Raw genomic sequence first — 22,145 nt, 5'->3', positions numbered from 1 at the left:
CTTTATTGTGAGTAAAGCACATCTTTTGGCTAAATGTAGTTTCATTAACAAGGTTCAGGAGGAGCAAGTTCATTTAATCCGACCAATCACACAGCCAGAGTAGGAGTATATAAACAGCTGCTTACCTCTACGTAGCATTGAGAGTTTCCAGCATCCCACCACCTCACCATCTCCTCCTATCTATTCCATCAATACTAATCCAGTCCAGGGGGGTATTCGAGCTTGGGTCAAGTCTCGAGCCTCAAGCCCTTCACCTCGGACAGCGAGCCACACACGTTTACACTATCCTTAATACAGGATTACATTAACTCCGAAATACTGAAAAGCATCCAGGAACAGAGCTATCCATTTTATAAACGTAAATAAATCATAACATTGATATTTACAAAGAGATACAGATATAGTAAAGTTTGGACAAACCTACTCGTTCTTTATTATACTATTTTCCACATTTTAGAATACTTGTAAAGTCACCCAAACAATTAAATAACACAAGTTTGGAATTATGCGACAAAAGAATGTTAAATTCAAAATGTCTTATATTTTAGATTCTTCAAAGTTAGCCGTCAGTTGCCTTCATTACAGCTATTGTGATTCTCTTTAATAACTTCATTAGGTGCCACCTGGATGCTTTTAAAGAAGTATTAAAGAAGTTCTCATGCTGAGCACTTGCTGGCTGCTTCTCCTTCATACTTTGGCAGAATTTATATGTGCCTACAAAATTTAATTTAAATTATTTAAGCATAAGCCTTCAGATCAAATGGTCTTTAAGAGCATTAGAAACATACATTCAGTCAGTTGTAACCAAAATTTTGTCTGGGAAATCAAGGGAGAAACCCTTTTCCTCTTGTGTTTGGCTTAATGATTCACTTTGAATGGCTCACACTTATACAACAGACCAGAAAATAGAACTTCAGTTTACACATTCTTATAAATAATACAGCTGAGTTTGCCATCTACTACCCTGGCTAAGCAAAAATATGGTTTGAGCCCTTTTTTAGGCTTTGGCCACAGAGAGTTGTAGTGTCCTGAACATTTTCTGCATTTAGTGGATCCTTTGTTGGCTGTATGGGTCAATTAGCTGAGAGGGATGCCCCTTTCAGTGTTTTGAGTGATTGGTTGTATTTTGGCAGATTTAAAGTCTGTTTGCACTTCATTAGAATTCTCCTCTCATTAGCTTTGTGTTCATTTAACTTCATTTGACCACCCTTGGTCACTTTTGCTCAGTGAATCAAAACAGAAGTTGGAGTTAGATCTGTTTGGGCCAAACAATAAGGAAGCAAAGCTAATGGCAAACACTGTAGTGTTCTCAAATTTTTAATCATCTGGAGCTAAGAAGAATTTTTGTTTGCACATGCAGCAAATGAATCATTGTTCTGCAAATATAATTTATAGAGATGCACTTAATGCAGGCTTAGGACCAGTGCAGATTGGCTGAATGTATACTGTTCTCATTGTTTGGTTTTATCTGTTTCATGCCTCTACTGAGTTGTACTTTAATCTTTGTAGCTGGAATCCTCTGTATCTGAGCCACTCGACTTCGATTTCAACCATATGACTCAGTTGAGAAGCCATTTATGAGCTGAGAGCTATGTGAAAATGGTAAAACGTTGAAGATCCGTCAGTACTGAAAACTGAAAGTGACATATCTGGTGTGGATAAGTAAATGGAGCTGAGCAGGTTAGCTGTTCTGTTGGTTTGCAGGCTTTGAGCTGCTCATGCCAACTACATACTGTTGCCAAAAATTCAGCTGGCATCTGGGCCCATTTTGTTGTGGGGCATCGGAAGCTGTTTGTCTGCAGGGTATGACAGATGCCCCGCATGTGTTTGCGTGTGTGGGCTGGTAATTCTGGCCATTGATGGATGAGTGGGGGTAACCAGTCTCCTCTTTGCCCAGTGTCTCCCTCGGCATGCCTGGGTATACTGTGCTGTCAAGTCCTGGAGACGGACCTCTGTGTACCGGATCTACACCGGCGCTCTTACACAATGTGGCTGAACACAGAAGCCACTAACCTCAAACGTAGATATACAGATGGTTTACAAGGCCCGCCTGTGTGTGTGTGTGTGTGTGTGTGTGTGTGTGTGTGTGTACAGAGTAACATGTATTTGTCAGTCTTGTATTAAGCGCCCCTTGAAAAACTACTTAAGTATACAGAGTTTTTTCTTATTGTAGTCCATAAAGATGGATGCCTTATAAACCTATAAGAATGGGTTTCTTTAGACTAGGTAACTGGTAAACTCTACGTATTCTCTGTACTAATTCACACTGCCTGCAGTAAGAGAAAACCCCAAGTACTGGATGCTCAGTAATGAATGGGTCAGTATATTGCTCTGCAGAAGTAAAATATATTCCATCTGATGTTTATTTCCTCTCTCTGGACTATTAAACAAGAACCATGTAACCAATTTGTGCCATGCTGCCAACAAAACCACTTTGCTCTCATTACTGGGGCACAACCTGATTTGTCCACATGAAACTTGTGACCTAGCTATTTCTCATGAAACATCTCTTTAATAAGAAGTCAGAGGAGAGTAAGAATAACAGATGATAGAGAGAGACAGTAGTTCTCAATATATGATGCCCTCTAATTGAAAACGATTTCTAATACAAAACACTAAAAGGAGTGAATCCCTTTTTAACTTTGACAATATGTTAATCAATATGGTTTAACTGTGTCTGTGTGTATCCACAGTGTTCCTGACGTGGGTGAATTGCTCCAGTGTGCGCTGGGGGACACGCATTCAGGATGTGTTCACTGTGGGGAAGCTGCTGGCCCTGGTCCTTATCATAGTTGTGGGAATGGTGCAGATTGCCAAAGGTGTGTGTGTCAGTTCTTGGCAGATGCATTTGATGTACTTGAAGTCAACTTAGTACACTTATACATGCACATCCGCTCTCAGTTTAGTTGTGCTCTTAAGCATTAAAAGCAATGGATTATTAAGTACTAAAAAATATAAAATCCTTTAAATGTAGCATGACATTAATTATTAAAAATAAGGTTATCATGATTATTAGGGTTCTCACGGTTGTAGAACACCTGGAAATATAAGGGAATTTTTTTAATGTGATTTCCAGGTCTGGAACAGTCATAGAAATTCAGCAAATCTTAAAACGTAATGGAAAAGTCATGGATATTTTTGAATTTAATTGAATTGAACCGTTATTGCCCACTCGTGTGGAAATGTTCCTTTGGTTCCCACCAAGGTGGAATACAAGACGGAATACAGAATTAAACTAAACAAACATACAAACATTCACACTCAGTACTCTGCCTACTGCCTTATGCCACCATATTAAGAATTGGATAAACATGATTAATCAATGAAAAACAATAATCTTCACTAGAATAAATAATACATAGCATAAAAAAGGTTGTAAATAAGAACAATATATCATCAATAACCAAATAATTTATTCAATAAAACAACATAAGATGAAATAAAAGACCTCTTAAAAATATTCTTAGTGGCTCTGTGTACTCTATAGCGTCTTCCTGATGGTCATTGCGTCTAGTTCCTTCTAGTTTGTGTTGTGTACATGTCACCCATCTGTCTCTTTGTTTTCCTAATGATTTTACGTGCCATATTTACTATTCTTGTTAATTTGTTCTTGTTGCTGGCCCCTAGATTTCCAATCCAACATGTAATGTTATAACTCAGAATACTCTCCACAAGACTTGTATAGACCACGTCAAGAACATCTTTGCACACATTAAAGCTGTTCAACTTCCTTAGAAGGTACAGTCATTGCATTGCCTTCATATAATGGGAATGCAATTTTCTAGTTATGCAATAAAATATTTAATCAGCTAGAAATATATATATATATACAGGTGCATCTCAATAAATTAGAATGTCATGGAAAAGTTCATTTATTTCTGTAATTCAACTCAAATTGTGAAACTCGTGTATTAAATAAATTCAATGCACACAGACTGAAGTAGTTTAAGTCTTTTGTTCTTTTAATTGTGATGATTTTGGCTCACATTTAACAAAAACCCACCAATTCACTATCTCAAAAAATTAGAATATGGTGACATGCCAATCAGCTAATCAACTCAAAACACCTGCAAATGTTTCCTGAGCCTTCAAAATGGTCTCTCAGTTTGGTTCACTAGGCTACACAATCATGGGGAAGACTGTTGATCTGACAGTTGTCCAGAAGACAATCATTGACACCCTTCACAAGGAGGGTAAGCCACAAACATTCATTGCCAAAGAAGCTGGCTGTTCACAGAGTGCTGTATCCAAGCATGTTAACAGAAAGTTGAGTGGAAGGAAAAAGTGTGGAAGAAAAAGATGCACAACAGCCACTCCTGAACCACAGACAACGTCAGAGGCGTCTTACCTGGGCTAAGAAGAAGAACTGGACTGTTGCCCAGTGTTCCAAAGTCCTCTTTTCAGATGAGAGCAAGTTTCGTATTTCATTTGGAAACCAAGGTCCTAGAGTCTGGAAAAAGGGTGGAGAAGCTCATAGCCCAAGTTGCTTGAAGTCCAGTGTTAAGTTTCCACAGTCTGTGATGATTTTGGGTGCAATGTCATCTGCTGGTGTTGGTCCATTGTGTTTTTTGAAAACCAAAGTCACTGCACCCGTTTACCAAGAAATTTTGTAGCACTTCATGCTTCCTTCTGCTGACCAGCTTTTTAAAGATGCTGATTTCATTTTCCAGTAGGATTTGGCACTTGCCCACACTGCCAAAAGCACCAAAAGTTGGTTAAATGACCATGGTGTTGTGAGTTTGCTGGCCAGTCAAGCACACCAGACCTGAACCCCATAGAGAATCTATGGGGTATTGTCAAGAGGAAAATGAGAAACAAGAGACCAAAAAATGCAGATGAGCTGAAAGCCACTGTCAAAGAAACCTGGGCTTCAATACCACCTCAGCAGTGCCACAAACTGATCACCTCCATGCCACGCCGAATTGAGGCAGTAATTAAAGCAAAAGGAGCCCCTACCAAGTATTGAGTACATATACAGTAAATAAACATACTTTCCAGAAGGCCAACAATTCACTAAAAATGTTTTTTTTTATTGGTCTTATGATGTATTCTAATTTTTTGAGATAGTGAATTGGTGGGTTTTTGTTAAATGTGAGCCAAAATCATCACAATTAAAAGAACCAAAGACTTAAACTACTTCAGTCTGTGTGCATTGAATTTATTTAATACACGAGTTTCACAATTTGAGTTGAATTACTGAAATAAATGAACTTTTCCACGACATTCTAATTTATTGAGATGCACCTGTATATATACACACACACACACACACACACACACACACACACACACACACACACACATATATATATATATATATATATGTAGTCATGGAAATTCTTTGGCCAATAGGTATGGGGACCCTGATTTATAAACTGTATTGATTGATAGGCCAAGCTGTAACACAGATAACCAACATAACACGTTCATGAACAAACAGTGCCCAGCTGCTAACATAATTTAAAACAGGAATGGTCTTTCCCAAGGATTTTCTAAAGTGTGTGGACAACAAAGGCAGATAGTGAAGTTAAGTGTAAGGAGAGATAACTGGAGAGAAATAAAGAGAAGGCAAGGGAGAGAAAGGGAAATAATGTGATAAGCTCACATCTGTGAATATAAATGCTATGAATCATCAAGCACTCCCAGCAAATTAAAGAAAGCTACCACTAGCCTAAAACAGTCCAGTTACCTAATGAATAAAAAGCAGAAAAACTGCCCTCAGTGGGGACAGACTACTGAAATATTCCAATAAACACAAGGCTAGTTGGGGCTGTTTGCTCTGTTTGTTTTTGTAAAAACGCTATACATTCAGACAAAAAAAACAAAACAATATAAAACCATCTCTTATACAGTACACTAAGTTCACAGTTAGCGTAGCTGGAAAACTATTTTTGTTTTTTTCACCCAATTTGGAATGCCCAATTCTCAGTGCGCTTTTAAGTCCTCGTGGTCGCATAGTGATTCGCCTCAATCCGGGTGGCAGAGGATGAATCCCAGTTGCCTTCACGTCTGAGACCGTCAATCCGTCTTCTCACGTGGCTTGTTGAGCGCGTTGCCACGGAGACATAGCGCGTGTGGAGGCTTCACGCCGTCCACCGCAGCATCTGCGCTCAACTCACCACGCGCCCCATTGAGAACAAACCACATTACAGCGACCACGAGGAGGTTACCCCATGTGACTCTACCCTCCCTTGCAACCGGGCCAATTTGGTTGCTTAGGAGACCTGGTTGGAGTCACTCAGCACGCCCTGGGATTCGAACTAGCGAACTCCAGGGGTGGTAGGGAGCCAGAAAATCTTACAAATAAAACAATGTATAGCTGTAAAGCAGCTGCAGACTCATTTACTTTAGGCTGTTCATGGCAAACTTAGGCATAGACAGCGGCATGTACAGTAATTGTGGCACTAATGTGAACATCAGCCTCCCTTGCACATAAACATTACATGTTTTGGAATGCCTATGACCTGTTATGGGCAGTTTTTTATTTGTATTTATTTCTTGTGGAAGCATGCTTGTCTGGAGGCATTCTCTGAACTGACAAGAGAAAGAATTGAGTAAATGAGAGAGCTGAGAAGTGCATGAGAGCACTTCCACGCTTCAGCGACAGAAGAGATGAAGGCTTTTTGGAGGCTCTGGCTGTCCAGTGGAATAATGAAATCAATTTGATGACATTTGAGTATGAGTTTAAAGGGATTGTTCACCCAAAAATGAAAATTCAGTCAGCATTTACTCACCCTCATGTTGTTCCAAACCAGTATGACTTTCTTTCCTCTGTGGAACACAAAATATGTTAAGCTTAATGATAGCCTCAGTCACCATTCATTTTAATTGTACGAAAAAAAGGCAAAAAAGTGAATGGTGACTGAGGCCAACATTCTGCCTAACATCTCCTTCTGTGTTCCACGGCAGAAAGAAAGTCATACAGGTTTAGAACAATGTGAGGGAGAGTGATGATAGAATTTTCATTTTTGGGTGAACCATTCCTTTAAATGTGAAAAACAGATTGTTAATTAATCCCAAGTGCAACTGACATATACTGTGTTTTATGCAGTAAACAACAAAAAGATTGCAGAATTTGATCATCTTTATAAACTAATTAATCTATACCGCTACACTCTCAACTCTAAACCCTCTCTCTCTCTCTCTCTCTCTCTCTCTGTTTCTCTATCTCTAGGACACTATGATGCATTGGAGCCACAGGCGGCTTTTCAGTTTATAAAGGATCCATCAGTGGGGCAGATTGCTCTGGCCTTCCTACAGGCCTCTTTCGCCTACAGCGGATGGAACTTCCTCAACTATGTCACTGAAGAGTTGGTTGAGCCACGCAAGTGAGTCTATTTTTAAATATTCTGTTTCACAATAACCCAAAGTCTATATGCATACACAAAGATTCTACACATAATATAGTGTACATATAACAAAGTCTACACATAATACTGTACAATACTTTTATGATCACTTGCAGCAGAATAAAAAAAAAGTAATGAAAACAAAGTATTTTACAAAATCAGCACAGTGTTTTACAGCATGGATAATATGGTGTCTGATGTGTCTGTGTAGGAACCTTCCACGTGCAATCTATGTCTCCATCCCCCTGGTAACGCTCGTTTATACTCTCACCAACATTGCATACTTCTCCTCCATGACCCCTCATGAACTGCTGGAGTCTAACGCTGTTGCTGTGGTTAGTGATCTCTAAACACTGTTGCAAAACAGCATCACAGCTAACACCCACAACACCTTAGTATTGTGGCAGGAATTTTTGTATGAGCAAGCACCACTCGCATTTTCTTTCCCAGAAAGTGTAAAAATCTAGTTGTATTTGTTCTGGTTAAACAGTAATCCATACATTATATGCTTTGTTAAATCATGATCTGTTTGTACATTTCCATTTTTTGATGTTGAATTGCAGACATTTGGGGAGAAGCTATTAGGGATGTTCTCCTGGGTGATGCCCATCTCTGTAGCTCTTTCCACCTTTGGAGGGATTAATGGATACCTGTTCACCTCCTCCAGGTAAAGAAACATCTGACATCTGAGCACTATTACTCAGGCCCTATAAAGTCACCTCATAAAGACAGGATATTTAACACTTCCTTGTCTATCATCCTCAGGTTATGTTTCTCAGGAGCCAGAGAGGGTCACCTGCCCTACCTGCTGGCTATGATCCACCTTAAGAGCTGCACACCAATCCCTGCCCTGCTTGTTTGTGTAAGAGAGAAAAGTGTTAGCATAAACAGCTTATATACAGAACATACACAGCTTTCATGCATAATTATCACCACAGTAAGTGTCTTTCTCTCTCGCTCTCCATAGTGTACTGCGACCATAGTGATCCTGTGTATCGGGGACACACATAACTTGATAAACTACGTGTCATTTATAAACTACCTCTCATATGGAGTCACTATAGCTGGGTTGCTGTACTACAGATGGAAAAAACCCAAAATGGTCAGACCAATCAAGGTACTTACAGTAGCTGTTACTGCCTCATATAAGGGAACGAAGTCATCAGAATTGGTTTATAGCAGTGATTCTCAACTGGTGGTCACATGTCTGTTCTGATTAGGGACTTCAGGGAAATAAGAATCCTAAATGCAAATATTAAAATGCAATTAACCATATAACCATGCATAGTTATGCAAAATAAAAACTCTCCCTTTCTTTTGTTGTTGATCTGTCAACACTAGTCAAATTAGACAGATGCCAACATGGATAGGTTGCTTGACATCACCTTATCCTTGAAAACAATTAACATAACTATGCAATGCAAAAACAGATTCACTTATAGGATAAACATGGTTTGTGCCAACTACATTGCATTTTTGCTTGTGAATTGTGAATCAAAATTCAAAATTGTTTTTTTTATGTCCTATTATTAATTTTCCATATCATTGTGGCTATGTAGTTCATGATAATTATACTAATACTGTATAATAATGATAATACAATTTACAATCTACAATCTATCTCAAATAATTTTTACTTTTGGATGATAAACAATTTTGGTACAGAGTTGGGTCGGCACTTGATGTGAAATCATGTTAATGTAAAATCTGAGTACTGAAGCAAAATCAGCTGAGAGCCACTGGTTTAACATGCATTACTTTTTGGTTCAGAATGGAATGCAAAAACCTGTTTTGGTTTTATTCATTGTTGTCCTTCTTTGTACTTTCCTCTCTCTTTTAATCTCTTCACTTTATACAGGTAAACTTGTTAGTCCCTTGCAGCTACCTGGTGTTCTGGGCAGTGTTACTGGGCTTCAGTCTGTACTCAGAGCCAGTGGTGTGTGGTATGGGGCTGGTGATCATGCTCACTGGAGTCCCCATCTACTACATTGGAGTGCATTGGAAGAACAAGCCACGCTGGATTTACAGTGTTGTGGGTGAGTGAGAAAAGTGAAAGCTGTTTTGCATTGTTTTGTTGTCTCTCTAGAATAGGAATAGTTCACCAAACAATGACATTTTTTGTCATTATTTACTCACCCTCATGTTGTTCCAAACCCATATGACTTTGTTTCCTCTGTGGAACATAAAAGGAAAAATGCTGTATATTCAATATGTGTAAGACACTCTTTTCCATGCAATTAAAAATGAATAGTGACAGTAGCTTTTAAGCCTCATAAAGGATGCAAATGCACCATAAAAGTGTCACAAATGTAGTCCATACAACTTGTACGCTACAAAAAGTTGTTATTCAGTCCCCATTTGTATTGTGTAATTGCATGGGAAAAAGGAACCAGCACGCTCTTCAGAATTTCTTCTTTTGTGTTCCACTTGAAAGAAAGTAAAATGGATTTGGAAGGACATGAGAATGTGTGTAAATAATAACAGAATTGTCATTTATTCAACTGTCAACTGTTCCTTTAAAAGTCATCTATAAATGTGCATGTGTTTCAGAGAGAGTGACCTATCTGGGGCAGAAGTTGTGTTACGTGGTGTTTCCTCAGGATGACCTCTCAGAAATACAGCCCCTTTCAGAGAAAACAGTCAAATCTGAGCTGTGAGCCTCACCAGAACCTGCACTCCTGTTTGGAATAGTTTTCCGTACGTTTTTGAGTGTTTTCCATGTTTGATGCTGTACATGAGGAGATGCTCAGTTGAAGGTCCTCAGCCATTACAGCAGAAGAAACAGAAGTTCTTCATTTTATAGCAAAGACATCACATTTTTTAGTTGATCTCCCTTTGCATATATTTGTTCTGGACATCCCCTTGTAACTGAACGCTCCTTCTCTTGTCACAGGTGACTTCCTATGTCCTCTTAATGTTTTCTGTGGGGGTTGGTCCATTTTGAGAACTGTTTGTGTATTCCCATGTGCCTTCCAGGATCTCTCTCTATATTTTCTACTCATAGACTTTTTAGTAGTTCATTGAAGTTCCCTTATGTGAGCGAAGGGGACATGTGCAGGCTAATGGAGCCTGTGCACGCCTTTTTTTAACCGTCATCTGTGAGTCAGAACTGTCCTATAGTTCTCCTAATAATTACTCATCAAGCAAAAAAAAATAAAAAAATAAGTAATATATAGCTGCGCTCAACTCTATGCAAAAATATTCTATGCATTTTAATGTAGAAGCATTTTTTTAGCTTATATTTACCTCTAATAGACATAAAGGAATTGCACAATTCACTTTTGCCATGCTTTCTGAAAAAGCACTAATTCTTTGCCACTGTTTAACAGAGGCTCTGCCCCAGCGCTCTTAAGCACTGCCAGATGCTCCTGCCATTTAATGCTTATAATAGAAACCATAGGATGGCTCGTGGTTCCAAGTTTATTCTTCTTTTCAACGGATAACATTATCCACATAAAAGGTGCTTGAAATTTCAAAAGGCTGTCTTAGACAGACACTTTCATTAGTTTTACGCTAGGAGATGTAGTCCTCTACCCACTAATTCCTTTCGGTAACCAAGACATTCGTATCTTTGACTGGGATGTCTTTATTTTGGATGGGAATGAGGAAAACTTCCAATTTCTGGCATTTTACTGAGCTAAGCAACAGCACTAAAATATATTTCTCTTCATTTTTATACTGACAACCAAACCGGTTCTCTGTCCAACCAATTTTGTGATAAGAATCCAAATTTGTCAGGATTTTTCTGTTTGTGAGAGAACCGTACAGAAAAGGGTCAGAATCTTTTGTGCTTACAGTAAATGTCACTTGAGTGCCCTCTTCTGGCCAGATCCGTTTAAACATGTGCTCATGCGCTATATACATTAAGCACCACAGTGCTTTTTCCTGTGCATGGGTCCAGCTCAGTGTCTCTCAGTGATATTAGTGTCTAACATGTCCATTAGTCGGGCAGTGTTCATGCCTTACTGCCCAAAGCAGTAAGGCACTTACAGTACAGTGAAATCTTAATGTAAATATACATCAGGGATTCATTGTGAGATCACATTCCTGAAGTTAGTGAAGTGTGAGGCATATGTATTATGTATAATAAGACAATTATTATGTAATATAAAAACATATGGAACATTATGTGTTCCATAATGTATGCACTATAGACATGTATGCTGATATACTTGTGTTTTGTAAAACAAAACAACACAAAACTTTAAAGGTGTTTATTAATAACAATATTAGCACATTAAATTTAATTCTGAAAAGAGTCTAATAATTGTGTTACTGTGTGTGAGTAAAAATGGCTTTGTCTATATATGATTATTTTATCCAGCAATCCTTGTTAATTAATAAATGTACTTCATCCAGACAACAAAAAGTTAGTGTAATGAAGAAATGTGTGTTTAATGCAGTTACAATTACACACAATGGATTATGCAATTCCATCAAAAACATATCAAACATGAAGCAACCTTCCTTGACCATTACCATAAATATACAACTGGATTGGAAGGGGGTATAAAAGAAAAGGTAAAGATAAACATATTTACCAAATATGATAAAGGCAACCATAGACTGCATTAAACAATAAAAGAGAAGTCTGTTAGGGCTTCAAGCAGCTGGCTGAATAACCATACATCTCACTTTATTATGGCAGTATTTGTTCATGTTGTCATTTTATTCAGTCAAAACATAAAAGTACACTGATTTTAAAATATCGAATGCAGTTTGAGTCTTTCTTGGCCATCAATACCAGATCTAGTATTGTAAAAGTATAAAATGCTCAAGTAAAAGTATCAGATAAAGTATTATAAGCTTGAAAACTACAATCCTTCAAGAAAAATCTCATCACTTGCTGGATTTCTTAAAAGTGAGACATTCAACCAGTTTGTGACATTCCACTGAATCACATGACTATTTCATTAGTTAAATACAAGTTTGATAAGAAACCATTATGACTTGAGCATAGAGGTTTGACCCTAATAGGATCAGAGACAAATAGGTTGCAAAATACAAACGTGCATCAAGTTTTTAAGTGCTTCATTCATGCAGAAAGACTCAGAAACAGCATGAGGGAGGGGCATTGCAGAAAGATTAGATTGAAATGAACAAAACTGACACCCAACCCTGCTGAAAAAAAATAAATGCATAGCTGGTCACCAGCATATGTTGTGTTCCAACAAGACCAGCACCAAACCAGCACTAACCGGCATAAACTTTTTTTTGCAGGTTTTTTATATCACCCAGTCATTTTGTTTGTTTGATCTGTAAAGCACTTTGGGTTGTTTTTAAATGTGCTCTATAAATAAAGGTTGACTTGACATAAACCAGTCGAGACCAGCATGGGAATTGCATGCTGGTTAAGCTGGTCTTTTCAGCAGGGAATAAAAGAAAATATCTCACAACCAGACTATTTGAACGGATGCTGTAAGTAACTCATACTTTGCTGTAAGTTTATCTTTAGATATTTCAATTGAGCCTACTGTCAAAAACATGAAAGGAAAGAAAGTGCATGATTTCTCTATAAATAGCACATTGAATCTAAATCCCTCACATTGTATTAAAACTCTTCCTGCAATTCAATTAACTCTGTACACCACTGAAATGGCACATTCTTGAACATATGCGATCAGAAAAGAGATCCTGCATTCTGAGAATTGTGGATGGAGACACTCGGCCAGCAGGCAGATTGAGATGAAAGCTTTTAAATTGTATTGGTACTGATTTCCAAGCCAGGACCAGAACGGAATGTCCTAAAGCAGCAAGTATGACTTATGTGGCACATTACATTGTATATTCCAAAACACAGAAGACATACATTCATGGAAAAGTGAGCAACATAACCTTAATGGCAAACAAGTCCATAAACATTCATTTAAATGAAATTATAAATGTAACTTAGCCGATATGAAAACCAAAGACATCAACTCATACATTTGATAATGACACAGTAATAACTCTATTTAGATATTTAGTCATTTCCACACTATTTTGTAACTTTAGAAAATCCTGATGACTTCACAACTCTGAGTACACCTATACTATGGTTGTTAACAAGCAAGTCCAAGTTAACTGGTTCTCTCTCATAAACCCTTATACATTCCCTGAGTTCTACTTCCCTTAAGAAAAGACTGACTGTCTTTCGCATGGCGAAAAAGCTTAACATTGATTCATGTCTATGGTGGACCTGCCATGATATAATATTCTGGAACCAGACTGCCAAAAAACATGAATAAGTAAACAGCTCCAGCAGTCATTTTTGACAGGGTAAAAACTAATATATTTTAAGAGGCCTTAAAGTCCAATAATGTCGATAATGTACAGAGTAACCAAGTTAACCAACCAACATTCAAACATTCACAGTCCGAGTGTGTAACATACTGTAATTCTGAGACAACTGGCTGATTATGAAAAGTGTTCTGATACAAATGAAAAGTATTACACTCAATAGGCGACATGGTGAATCTCTTATAAGGCGTTGAGGAGGTGAGAGGAGAGCTCTGTTAGTCTATATCCATAAGAAAATGTTAGAGGCAGAGACACATGTTCTCTGTTATAATAATATTCCACATGGAAAAGTATTTATGCTCAGTCCTTGTACAACATAAATAATCATTATAGCCACACTCATTTAAGGGATAATTCACCCAAAAATGAAAATTCTCTCATCATTTACTCACCCTCATGCCATCCCAGACGTGTATGACTTTCTTTCATCTGCTGAACTCAAATGAAGATTTTTAGAAGAATATTTCAGCTATGTAGGTCCATAGAATGCAAGTGAATGGTGATCAGGCCTTTGAAGCTCCAGAAATCACATAAGTCAGCATAAACATAATCCATCAAACTCCAGTAGTTAAATCAATATCTTCAGAAGCGATATGATAGGTGTGGGTGAGAAACAGATCACTTTCACATTCTTCTTGTGTTTTTGGTGATTCACATACCTACTGGGCAGGGAGAAGAATTTCAAGTAAAAAAAGGACTTAAATATTTATCTGTTTATTACCCACACCTATCATATCACTTCTGAAAATATGGATTAAAACACTGGAGTCTTATTGACTACCTTTAGGATGTCTTTGTGCTTTTTGGAGCATCAAGATTTTGGCACCCTTTCAGTTGCATTGTATGGAGCTACAAAAGCAGAAATATTCTTCTAAAAATCATAATTTGGGTTCTGCAGAAGAAAGAAAGTCATACACGTCTGGGATGGCAAGAGGGTGAGTAAATGAGAGAATTTTCATTTTTGGGTGAATTATCCCTTTAAGGTTTTTGATCATAATTTATTACTGAATTCAAGAGCCGAACTATGAGATTATCTTTTCAAATATGACAACAAACATGTACCTCAGCAGAGGTCCACTACTACAACAGACCATAAGAATCAAATACAGTATTCTGCACCTAAAAGTTTTGAAACTCTGGATGGAAGGCTGTTCATTGAACCTGATAAGGCCCAGTGTGATGGCACAAAATCAAAACAGGGAGGGAAATAAAAGGCTTCTCAGTGCACAAACAGAGTCTCATCATCCTCTTCCTCGCTACTTGTGAGTCTGCAAAGCCTGACACATTCACCGGGCGTATCTTCTGTTCCCGACGATTTCCTGGTGTCCCCTATGGGGGTGTGTCTGGGACTCGAGTCTGTGTGTGTATCTGTCTGTGGATGTCTGGGTGTAGGAAGGCTTCTCTGCTCCTCAGAATGACCACTGGAGGATGTTGGTGACTCAGGAGAAGAAAGAGGCGAGATACCCACAGAGGTGTAGCGTAAGAGGGAGACTCCTCTGAGCTCTGCTGCCAGGTCCTGCACCAGCCTTCTGGAGGCTCTGGACCTGTTTGAGATGTGTTTAGGGACATCAGGAGTTTCAGGTGGACTATCTATGTCTTTATGTTTAGGGGAAGGGCCTTGAGAGCTGCATTTGGATCTCATTCTCGTCCCAGACAGTTCTGAACTTCTGTCATCATCATCATCATCTTCAACATCTTCATCCTCCAGGGTGTCAGAGGTGGAGTGGGGCGAGGCAGGGGATGAGGGAGAGAGAGGGGAGGGAGGAGACTCTCTGTCAGTTAAGCAGAGGGCCTCAGTGTGAGCCTGCAGGGCTAAGCCCAGAGCTGCTGTGGAACAAGGGGAAGTAGTCTGCCCCACACCCTCCAGAGCCTCCTCTGCACCACCATCCGTTGTGTTGTAGATGTGTAGGCCCAGAACAGTGTGTGTGTTTGTGTGTGTATGGCTAGGAGGTGTGAGGAGAGGGATCTGACCATGTAACCGAGAACCACGATGGAACAGACGGCTCCAGAGGCATCCAAGTCGCCGGCGTGATGAGGAACGACGAGTTGAATGACGGCGAATCTGTCTCCGCATAGCTGAACGGAGATTCTGCAGAACAGATGCCTGAGAGAGGAGCAAACGTGGCTGTGAGGGATAGACTTACAGTCTCTTCAATGGGTTGTACTATTGTTTATATTGGTGCTGATCATTCAACTGACAAAACATTGAAGAGCATCTTTCCCAAAAATTTCCAGTAGACAAAAAGTCCAGAAAACACGAGTTGTGAAAATTAAACGTAACCAGTAAGCTTTATACAGCTTACAGTGCATGTCAGTGTACACATAAGTTTTTCTCTCACGGTCTCATTTTCATTCTCGTCAAGATGGATATATTGGATGTATGGATATATTCATGTCTTATCCACATCAAAATACTTTCATTTGTATTTGTGTTTTTAATTAAAATGTCAATTTATTATTCTTATTTTTATTTCTTGTTCTTAAAGCTGAAGTATGTAATTTCTGCACCAATAGCGCTACCAAACAGAATTGCAAAAATAAACTTTATTTTCAAAACAGCTTTCTGAATACGCCCCCTGTCGGCCTTTAGTCAAACAAAGTGATAGTCCCACCCTCAACTCGTGGCATTAGTTGAGCAGCATTGTTAGGTGGGTCTAAGTGGGTCGCTCTAAACAAACACAGGAATTTTCAAAGTGCCAGAGAGAAAGAATGCTTGCAGTTTTCAAGAAAATTAACCTATGAATGGATTACTTAGGAGAAAGTATTTTAACACAGAGAAAGTTACATACATCAGCTTTAATTGGTTTTAAAATGGATTTTTATGTATCTTGTATTTTCTTTTTCATTTCTATGTAAATCATTTTGAATTAATATTGTGTATGAAAAGTGCTATATAAATAAACTTGCCTTGCCTTCCGCAAGAAAGAAAATCAAACGAGTCTGAGATGGCATAAGGGTGAGTGAATGATGAGAGGGTTCTCATTTATGGGTGAACTATTCCTTTACTGTGTAAATGTAGATTAAATGTACCAGAAACACTCAAAATACTGGGGAAATTATTTTCAAATCTAGATTATAGTTTGTAAATTGCACTGTATATGTGTAACTTGACTTGACTTTCCTTGATATTAAATCCTTGTGGATTTTCTCCCCTTTTTCTCCCCAATTTGAAATGCCCAATTCCCAATAGACTCTAAGTCCTTGTGGTGGCATAGTGACTCACCTCAATCTGGGTGGCAGAGGACGAATCTCAGTTGCCTTCGCGTCTGAGACCGTCAATCCGCGCATCTTATCACATGGCTTGTTGAGCGCGTTACCGCGGAGACATAGCGCATGTGGAGGCTTCACGCCACCCACCGCGGCATCCGCACAACTCACCACGCGCCCCACCGAAAGCGAGAACCACATTATAGCGACCACAAGGAGGTTACCCCATGTGACTCTACCCTCCCCAGCAACCGGGCCAATTTGATTGCTTAGGAGACCTGGCTGGAGTCACATAACACGCCCTGGGATTCGAACTTGTGAACTCCAGGGGTGGTAGTCAGCGTCTTGACTTGCTGAGCTACCCAGGCCCCCCGTTTTCCTTGATATTCTTAATATTAGCATGGGGATAGCCTTTGCCTTTTTATTACATAATTAAAATACCTTACATGCATCCTAACTCACTGCTTACTTCAAGATGAGATAGAGAATATTTGCATTTTGCGAACCTGTGTGGGATTGTACGCTGGGAAGTCATCAACTGGAGGTATGAGTCCTTGTGCTATCAGTTGACCATAAGAGGGTGGAGCCTCTCTCTGAACAAACTCCGCCTCTAGTCGAGTCATCTGGGTTTCAAAGGCTCTAGTGACGTGGGTAGAAGAGATAAATCAGAAAAAGATGACCACAGATCAAGCTGTTTTACAAAAATAATTTGATGCTGATAAACGCTTTCGAAAAAAAAAGACGAAAAAAAAAAAAAGAGGCTTCTTTAAAGGTGCTTTCACAACAGAGGTTTTGGTTTAGACTTGAGGTGATCGAGGTTAGAGTTTGATTTGTTTGGTTGGTGTGAAAGCCAAACACTACTTGAAATGAGTCCACTTGAAATATGTGGTTGGCATGTATTGACTTTTATATTTTAATGTATTTCTCATTGCTGCTCGTCTCCACTGAAACCACTGAAATTGCAAGAAAGTCAAATTTTTCGCATTTCTTACATTGCGTTCATAGAAGACAGATGCAAGTGCCATTTTTTGAGTGTTACATTTTTGCAGTGAAAGCAAATGGACTACACTATCAATAAAGAAGTGTTGCAGGTGTCTTCTCCTCCTGAGTCGTTACCTATTTACAGTAGTAAACAGCCGCCACTAGTACTCAGGTGGTACAAACACTGATGACGAAAACGTACCACGGTCCAGAGCCACATAATATAGTGTGAGAAGAGACATGCGGGAGCAGGAGGAGAGGGTGGAATCCAACTCAGGCTCAGACCAGACAATCAAAACAACTGTGTACAAACAGCCTAAAATGTAAACTACTGCGCTTCATAACATCCTGAGAATCACCAGGAGCTGTTCCTTAACACTGTGGTAGTTTGACAGTTTGATAAAGTGCTGAATCTGGGATTCTGCTGTGTCGTTACAAGGCTTATACGAGAAAAGCTCTGCATGACCCCCCAGAGCAGCATCTGGGCCGTTACTGCAGAATCCAATTATGTTTAAAGTGGCACAAGGGTGTGTAAATCATCCAGCGGTGTATGGTCCTCTCCTCATCATGCTCACTTTCTTTCTCTCTTTTGCATCAACTTGGGCTTCTAGCTTGCAATACTACTTCAAGATTAAAGCATATAGTCACCACTGACTATGTGTGTTTCTGACTAGGAGGCAAAATGATTCGGCACAAAATAAGAAACAAAAATCAGCAAAGGAATAAACAGGAAGACAAAGACTGAGAGAGCAAAGGAGGAAGAAAAAAAGAGCAAAACAAACCATATAAATGTTGTCTTAAATTGTGAATTATATATTGTGAGCACAATATACTTTGACAGAAAATAAAGAAGGCTCCAAGGATCTTCAAAAACAATTCTGACCAATTTTTCTGTATGAGTTTCCACACTTTGAATTTCCATGATGGTTTCATGGCATTTCCAGTCCATTTTTAATGACTGGATGGGGATTTTTGGAAATCCTTAAGTTCAGTGATGATCTGTTAATGAATCTTTCAGTCTGATCTGTGAACTAATTCAATTGATTCAATGAAATAATTGAATCAAAAGAACAATTCGCTCAAACATTGGACATCACTACACAACAGAAATATATTTTTTCCAATATCTAAAATGATTTTTAAGAACAGAGCATAACTAGAAAAATGTATATTCATTATACAAATTTCCAATATTTTAAGATTTTATTGAAGGGATAGTTCACCCACAAATTACACTTCTGTCATCATTTACTCACCCTCATGTTGTTCCAAACCCATTTGACTTTCTTTCTTCCATGGAACACAAAAGTAGATGTTAAATAGTATGTTAGTCCCATTCACCATTTACCATCATTGCATCTTTTTTTTTTTTCCCATACAAATAAAGTGAATGGTGACTGAGACTGTCATTCTTTGTTACATTCTACATTTATTTTTATCTCATTGATGAAAGAAACTAATACTGGTTTTGAACAACATGAGGGTGAGTAAATTATGACAGAATTCTCACTTTGGGGGAACTTTCCCTTTAATTTCCATGACTTTTCCAGGCCTGGAAAACACTGATATCCATGATATTTCAGATTTCTATGACCATGGGAACCCTGTGTATGAGTTTCAATGCAGGGACAATGTAAATTAAATAAGAAAGAAAGAAAGAAAGAAAGAAAGAAAGAAAGAAAGGACCACATCTCCCTAACCTGTACTCTCTTGTCCTGAGCGAGTAGAGTTTAAAGGCACATCCCAGTGCAATGACCAGCAGCAGGCCACAGACCAAGCTGCCAATCAGAGCTGCTGTGATCACTTTCCTGGGTACAGAGGCCAGACAGTCTCTTTCATCACTGCCATCGAGACAGTCCTCCTGCCCATCGCACCGCCACGTCTCAAAGATGCACAGGTTGGTTCCACAGTGGAAGTTTCCGGGCTGACAGTCGAAGCAGTTCTTCTCATCGGAGCCTTCTGGGCACTTCTTCTGGTTGTTACACCTTTCAGAGGCCGGGTAACACAACCCACTGCCACCCTCGCAGGGATACTCGCCCGGTTGGCACAGTGGGCAGTCCTCCTCATCACGTCCCCCAGGACAGTGCCAGTAGCCATCACAATGCTGGAGGTCAGAGTAACAGCCCTCATCTGTGCCGCAGGGATGCTCACCTGGAAAGCAATATCCCTTAACCTGCAGATAGAGAAATGTATCAGTCAGAGCTCTAAACATAAACAATAAAAGCTCTACTGGATGACAAAATGTCATGATGATATGTATAGAAAAACACACTAATACATATTGAATTGTGAACCTGTTGCTCTTCTTACACAGTCTTTAAAAACTGTAAATCTACCTATTAGGAAATAATGCTAATCTTGTTCTTAACAAAAATATGCTATTGACAATGTTACTTTTATAAAATTATAAGCTTCACATTTCTGCTTTTAAACTCTCCAAAAACTGGCCCCATTCACTTTCATTGTAAGTGCCTTACTGTAACTTGACTTTTGCTTTTTTTTAAGAGGAGGAGGGATGAGTCGAAATACATTTTTGTGGTAATCAACATTATGCAACAAATGCTGTTGATTGAGCTTAACTTGTTTTGAACCCGGAACATTCCTTTAATAATGCAAAGCTTTCAAACAAAACAGACAACGACAGTATAAGTATCAGTACTGTATTGTTTTTTTAGAAAAATATAAAAATGTACTAACACCACTGAACTCATAGTACGATTACCTGAAAATGCACATGCTAATCAAATGTATTAAATCAGTACAAAATAAGCTCACTATAGAACTTGCTTTGAACTAAACAAAAGTCTTACATTTCATTCGAAATTCCTCAAAATGGGATGTCAAGATGTCCATTTTAAAATGTCAATGTGAGTACTTGCTATAAGATAATTCTACAAAACCACATCCACACTAAAATATTTTCAGTTGAAAACTCTCCTAATGTCATCGTTTTCCAAAGTATTTGTTACTAGAGTGCGTTTTTGAAAGTTTTTGGTAAACGGCGTGTTCCAATGTGGATGAGAGATGGCAAAGTCAATGCGTTTTCAAAACATATTAGTGTGGCCGTGGCCAAAGTGTGCTTTGTTTTGTTCCATTTGCAGAGTGTTTCTGTTGTTTTAAATATTAACTTCAATAAATTCATTGTTTTACTATTTTCAAAAAGCCTTTTTTTTTTTTTCAGTGTACACAGCAAAAATCTTAAGGCAGACCAGAAACAACAGTGACCAGAATCACCAAGTGAGGGAAGGAGAGACCTGGTAGGTGGCATTGAAGCCGTGTCCAGGGCTGTATGGTTTAGCGTGGTAGAATACACTCATCTGTCCCTGGGAAGACTCCAGCATGGCTCGTCTGTGGTTGTTATGGTGAGAGAGACTCTGCAGAAGACGTTCTGCATGCTCTCCCAGACCATCGTAAACTCGCACAGAGTCTCCCACACCCAGCTGTAGGTCCACCTGCAACACCAACGGCTTTGGATCCTGAAGCAGCAAAACAAGTCAAGTAGAAATCTGTAAATGATTTAATGAGGAGGGCTACAAAGTCTTTTTTCCTACCTAAAATGACAATTAAATTTACCGAGATTCTACAGCCAAATGAAATATTAAAAGGTACACTCCATACATTTTTTTTTTTGTTGCACTGGCTGATTTAGTAGTTGTCCTAAGGTCGAAACACACTCAACGCTCATGCTCCAAGTACGTGAAAGCAGATGCTTTAGCTATGCAAGCTTGATTTTGTGCCTTGCTGCGTTACAAAATGTGCCAGATCCCAATTCATAACACAACGGAAGTACACGATGCATTCTCAATGTTGCTGCAAGGGGCACGATTGTGGACATTAGTGTGAAAGTGTGTCTTCACTTTCAAGTCAACCACGGTTATGGCAAAGCAACATTCTAAACAAATTATTGTTGAGCAAGTAAGTTAAGTCAATATATTTATAGCCACTTGCCTGAATAATAGCACATCTAGTTAAATGACATAGACTTTTGAAGGAAACTCTATCGCCCTCTATGTACTGAGGTTTGTTACCACCATAGTAATGCTGGAACACACGTTAAGCATGTTCAACCGGACCGCACGCTGGAAATGCGGTGGTCATGCACTCGCATCTCTGTAGGCAGACTTGCATAAAGTATGTTTCTGGCCTTAGACTTATACTGAAAACTAGACATGTGGATGCAGAATCATGCAAATGCAAGTTTTCGGTTACTGATGCCACTGTTGAAATACGGACCTTCCAATCAGCCATGATTTATTCTGCCATTAAAAGTGTCCAATAACTGTACAATAATATTAGTTAATATGATATATTATGTAAATATTTAAAGGG

The 22,145-nt window shown here is 38.9% G+C and overlaps 2 protein-coding genes across 2 annotated transcripts in view; one reads left to right on the top strand and one right to left on the bottom strand.

The window, feature by feature from the left end:
* The window catches only part of LOC127432894 (asc-type amino acid transporter 1-like), a 34,872-nt gene extending 23,264 nt beyond the window's left edge, over positions 1-11,608 (top strand). The window contains exons 4-11 of the mRNA XM_051684440.1: positions 2,694-2,819; positions 7,175-7,328; positions 7,561-7,684; positions 7,913-8,016; positions 8,115-8,211; positions 8,317-8,466; positions 9,208-9,385; positions 9,900-11,608. Of these exons, the coding sequence (XP_051540400.1) occupies positions 2,694-2,819; positions 7,175-7,328; positions 7,561-7,684; positions 7,913-8,016; positions 8,115-8,211; positions 8,317-8,466; positions 9,208-9,385; positions 9,900-10,006 (1,040 nt within the window). The 3' untranslated portion in view covers positions 10,007-11,608. The remainder of the gene's footprint in view (positions 1-2,693; positions 2,820-7,174; positions 7,329-7,560; positions 7,685-7,912; positions 8,017-8,114; positions 8,212-8,316; positions 8,467-9,207; positions 9,386-9,899) is intronic.
* Positions 11,609-11,999: 391 nt separating this feature from the next.
* LOC127432709 (low-density lipoprotein receptor-related protein 3-like) overlaps positions 12,000-22,145 on the bottom strand; it is a 29,623-nt gene continuing 19,477 nt past the window's right edge. The window contains exons 5-8 of the mRNA XM_051684111.1: positions 21,071-21,292; positions 19,517-19,989; positions 17,342-17,474; positions 12,000-15,732 (exon numbers count right to left, since the gene is read on the bottom strand). Coding sequence (XP_051540071.1) covers positions 14,848-15,732; positions 17,342-17,474; positions 19,517-19,989; positions 21,071-21,292 — 1,713 coding nt within the window. The 3' untranslated portion in view covers positions 12,000-14,847. The remainder of the gene's footprint in view (positions 15,733-17,341; positions 17,475-19,516; positions 19,990-21,070; positions 21,293-22,145) is intronic.

This window comes from Myxocyprinus asiaticus, chromosome 1, assembly GCF_019703515.2.
Source record: "Myxocyprinus asiaticus isolate MX2 ecotype Aquarium Trade chromosome 1, UBuf_Myxa_2, whole genome shotgun sequence".
Lineage (NCBI taxonomy): Eukaryota > Metazoa > Chordata > Actinopteri > Cypriniformes > Catostomidae > Myxocyprinus > Myxocyprinus asiaticus.
The sequence above is the reverse complement of the archived record's forward strand: the minus strand, read 5'-3'. Positions and strand labels throughout refer to the sequence as shown.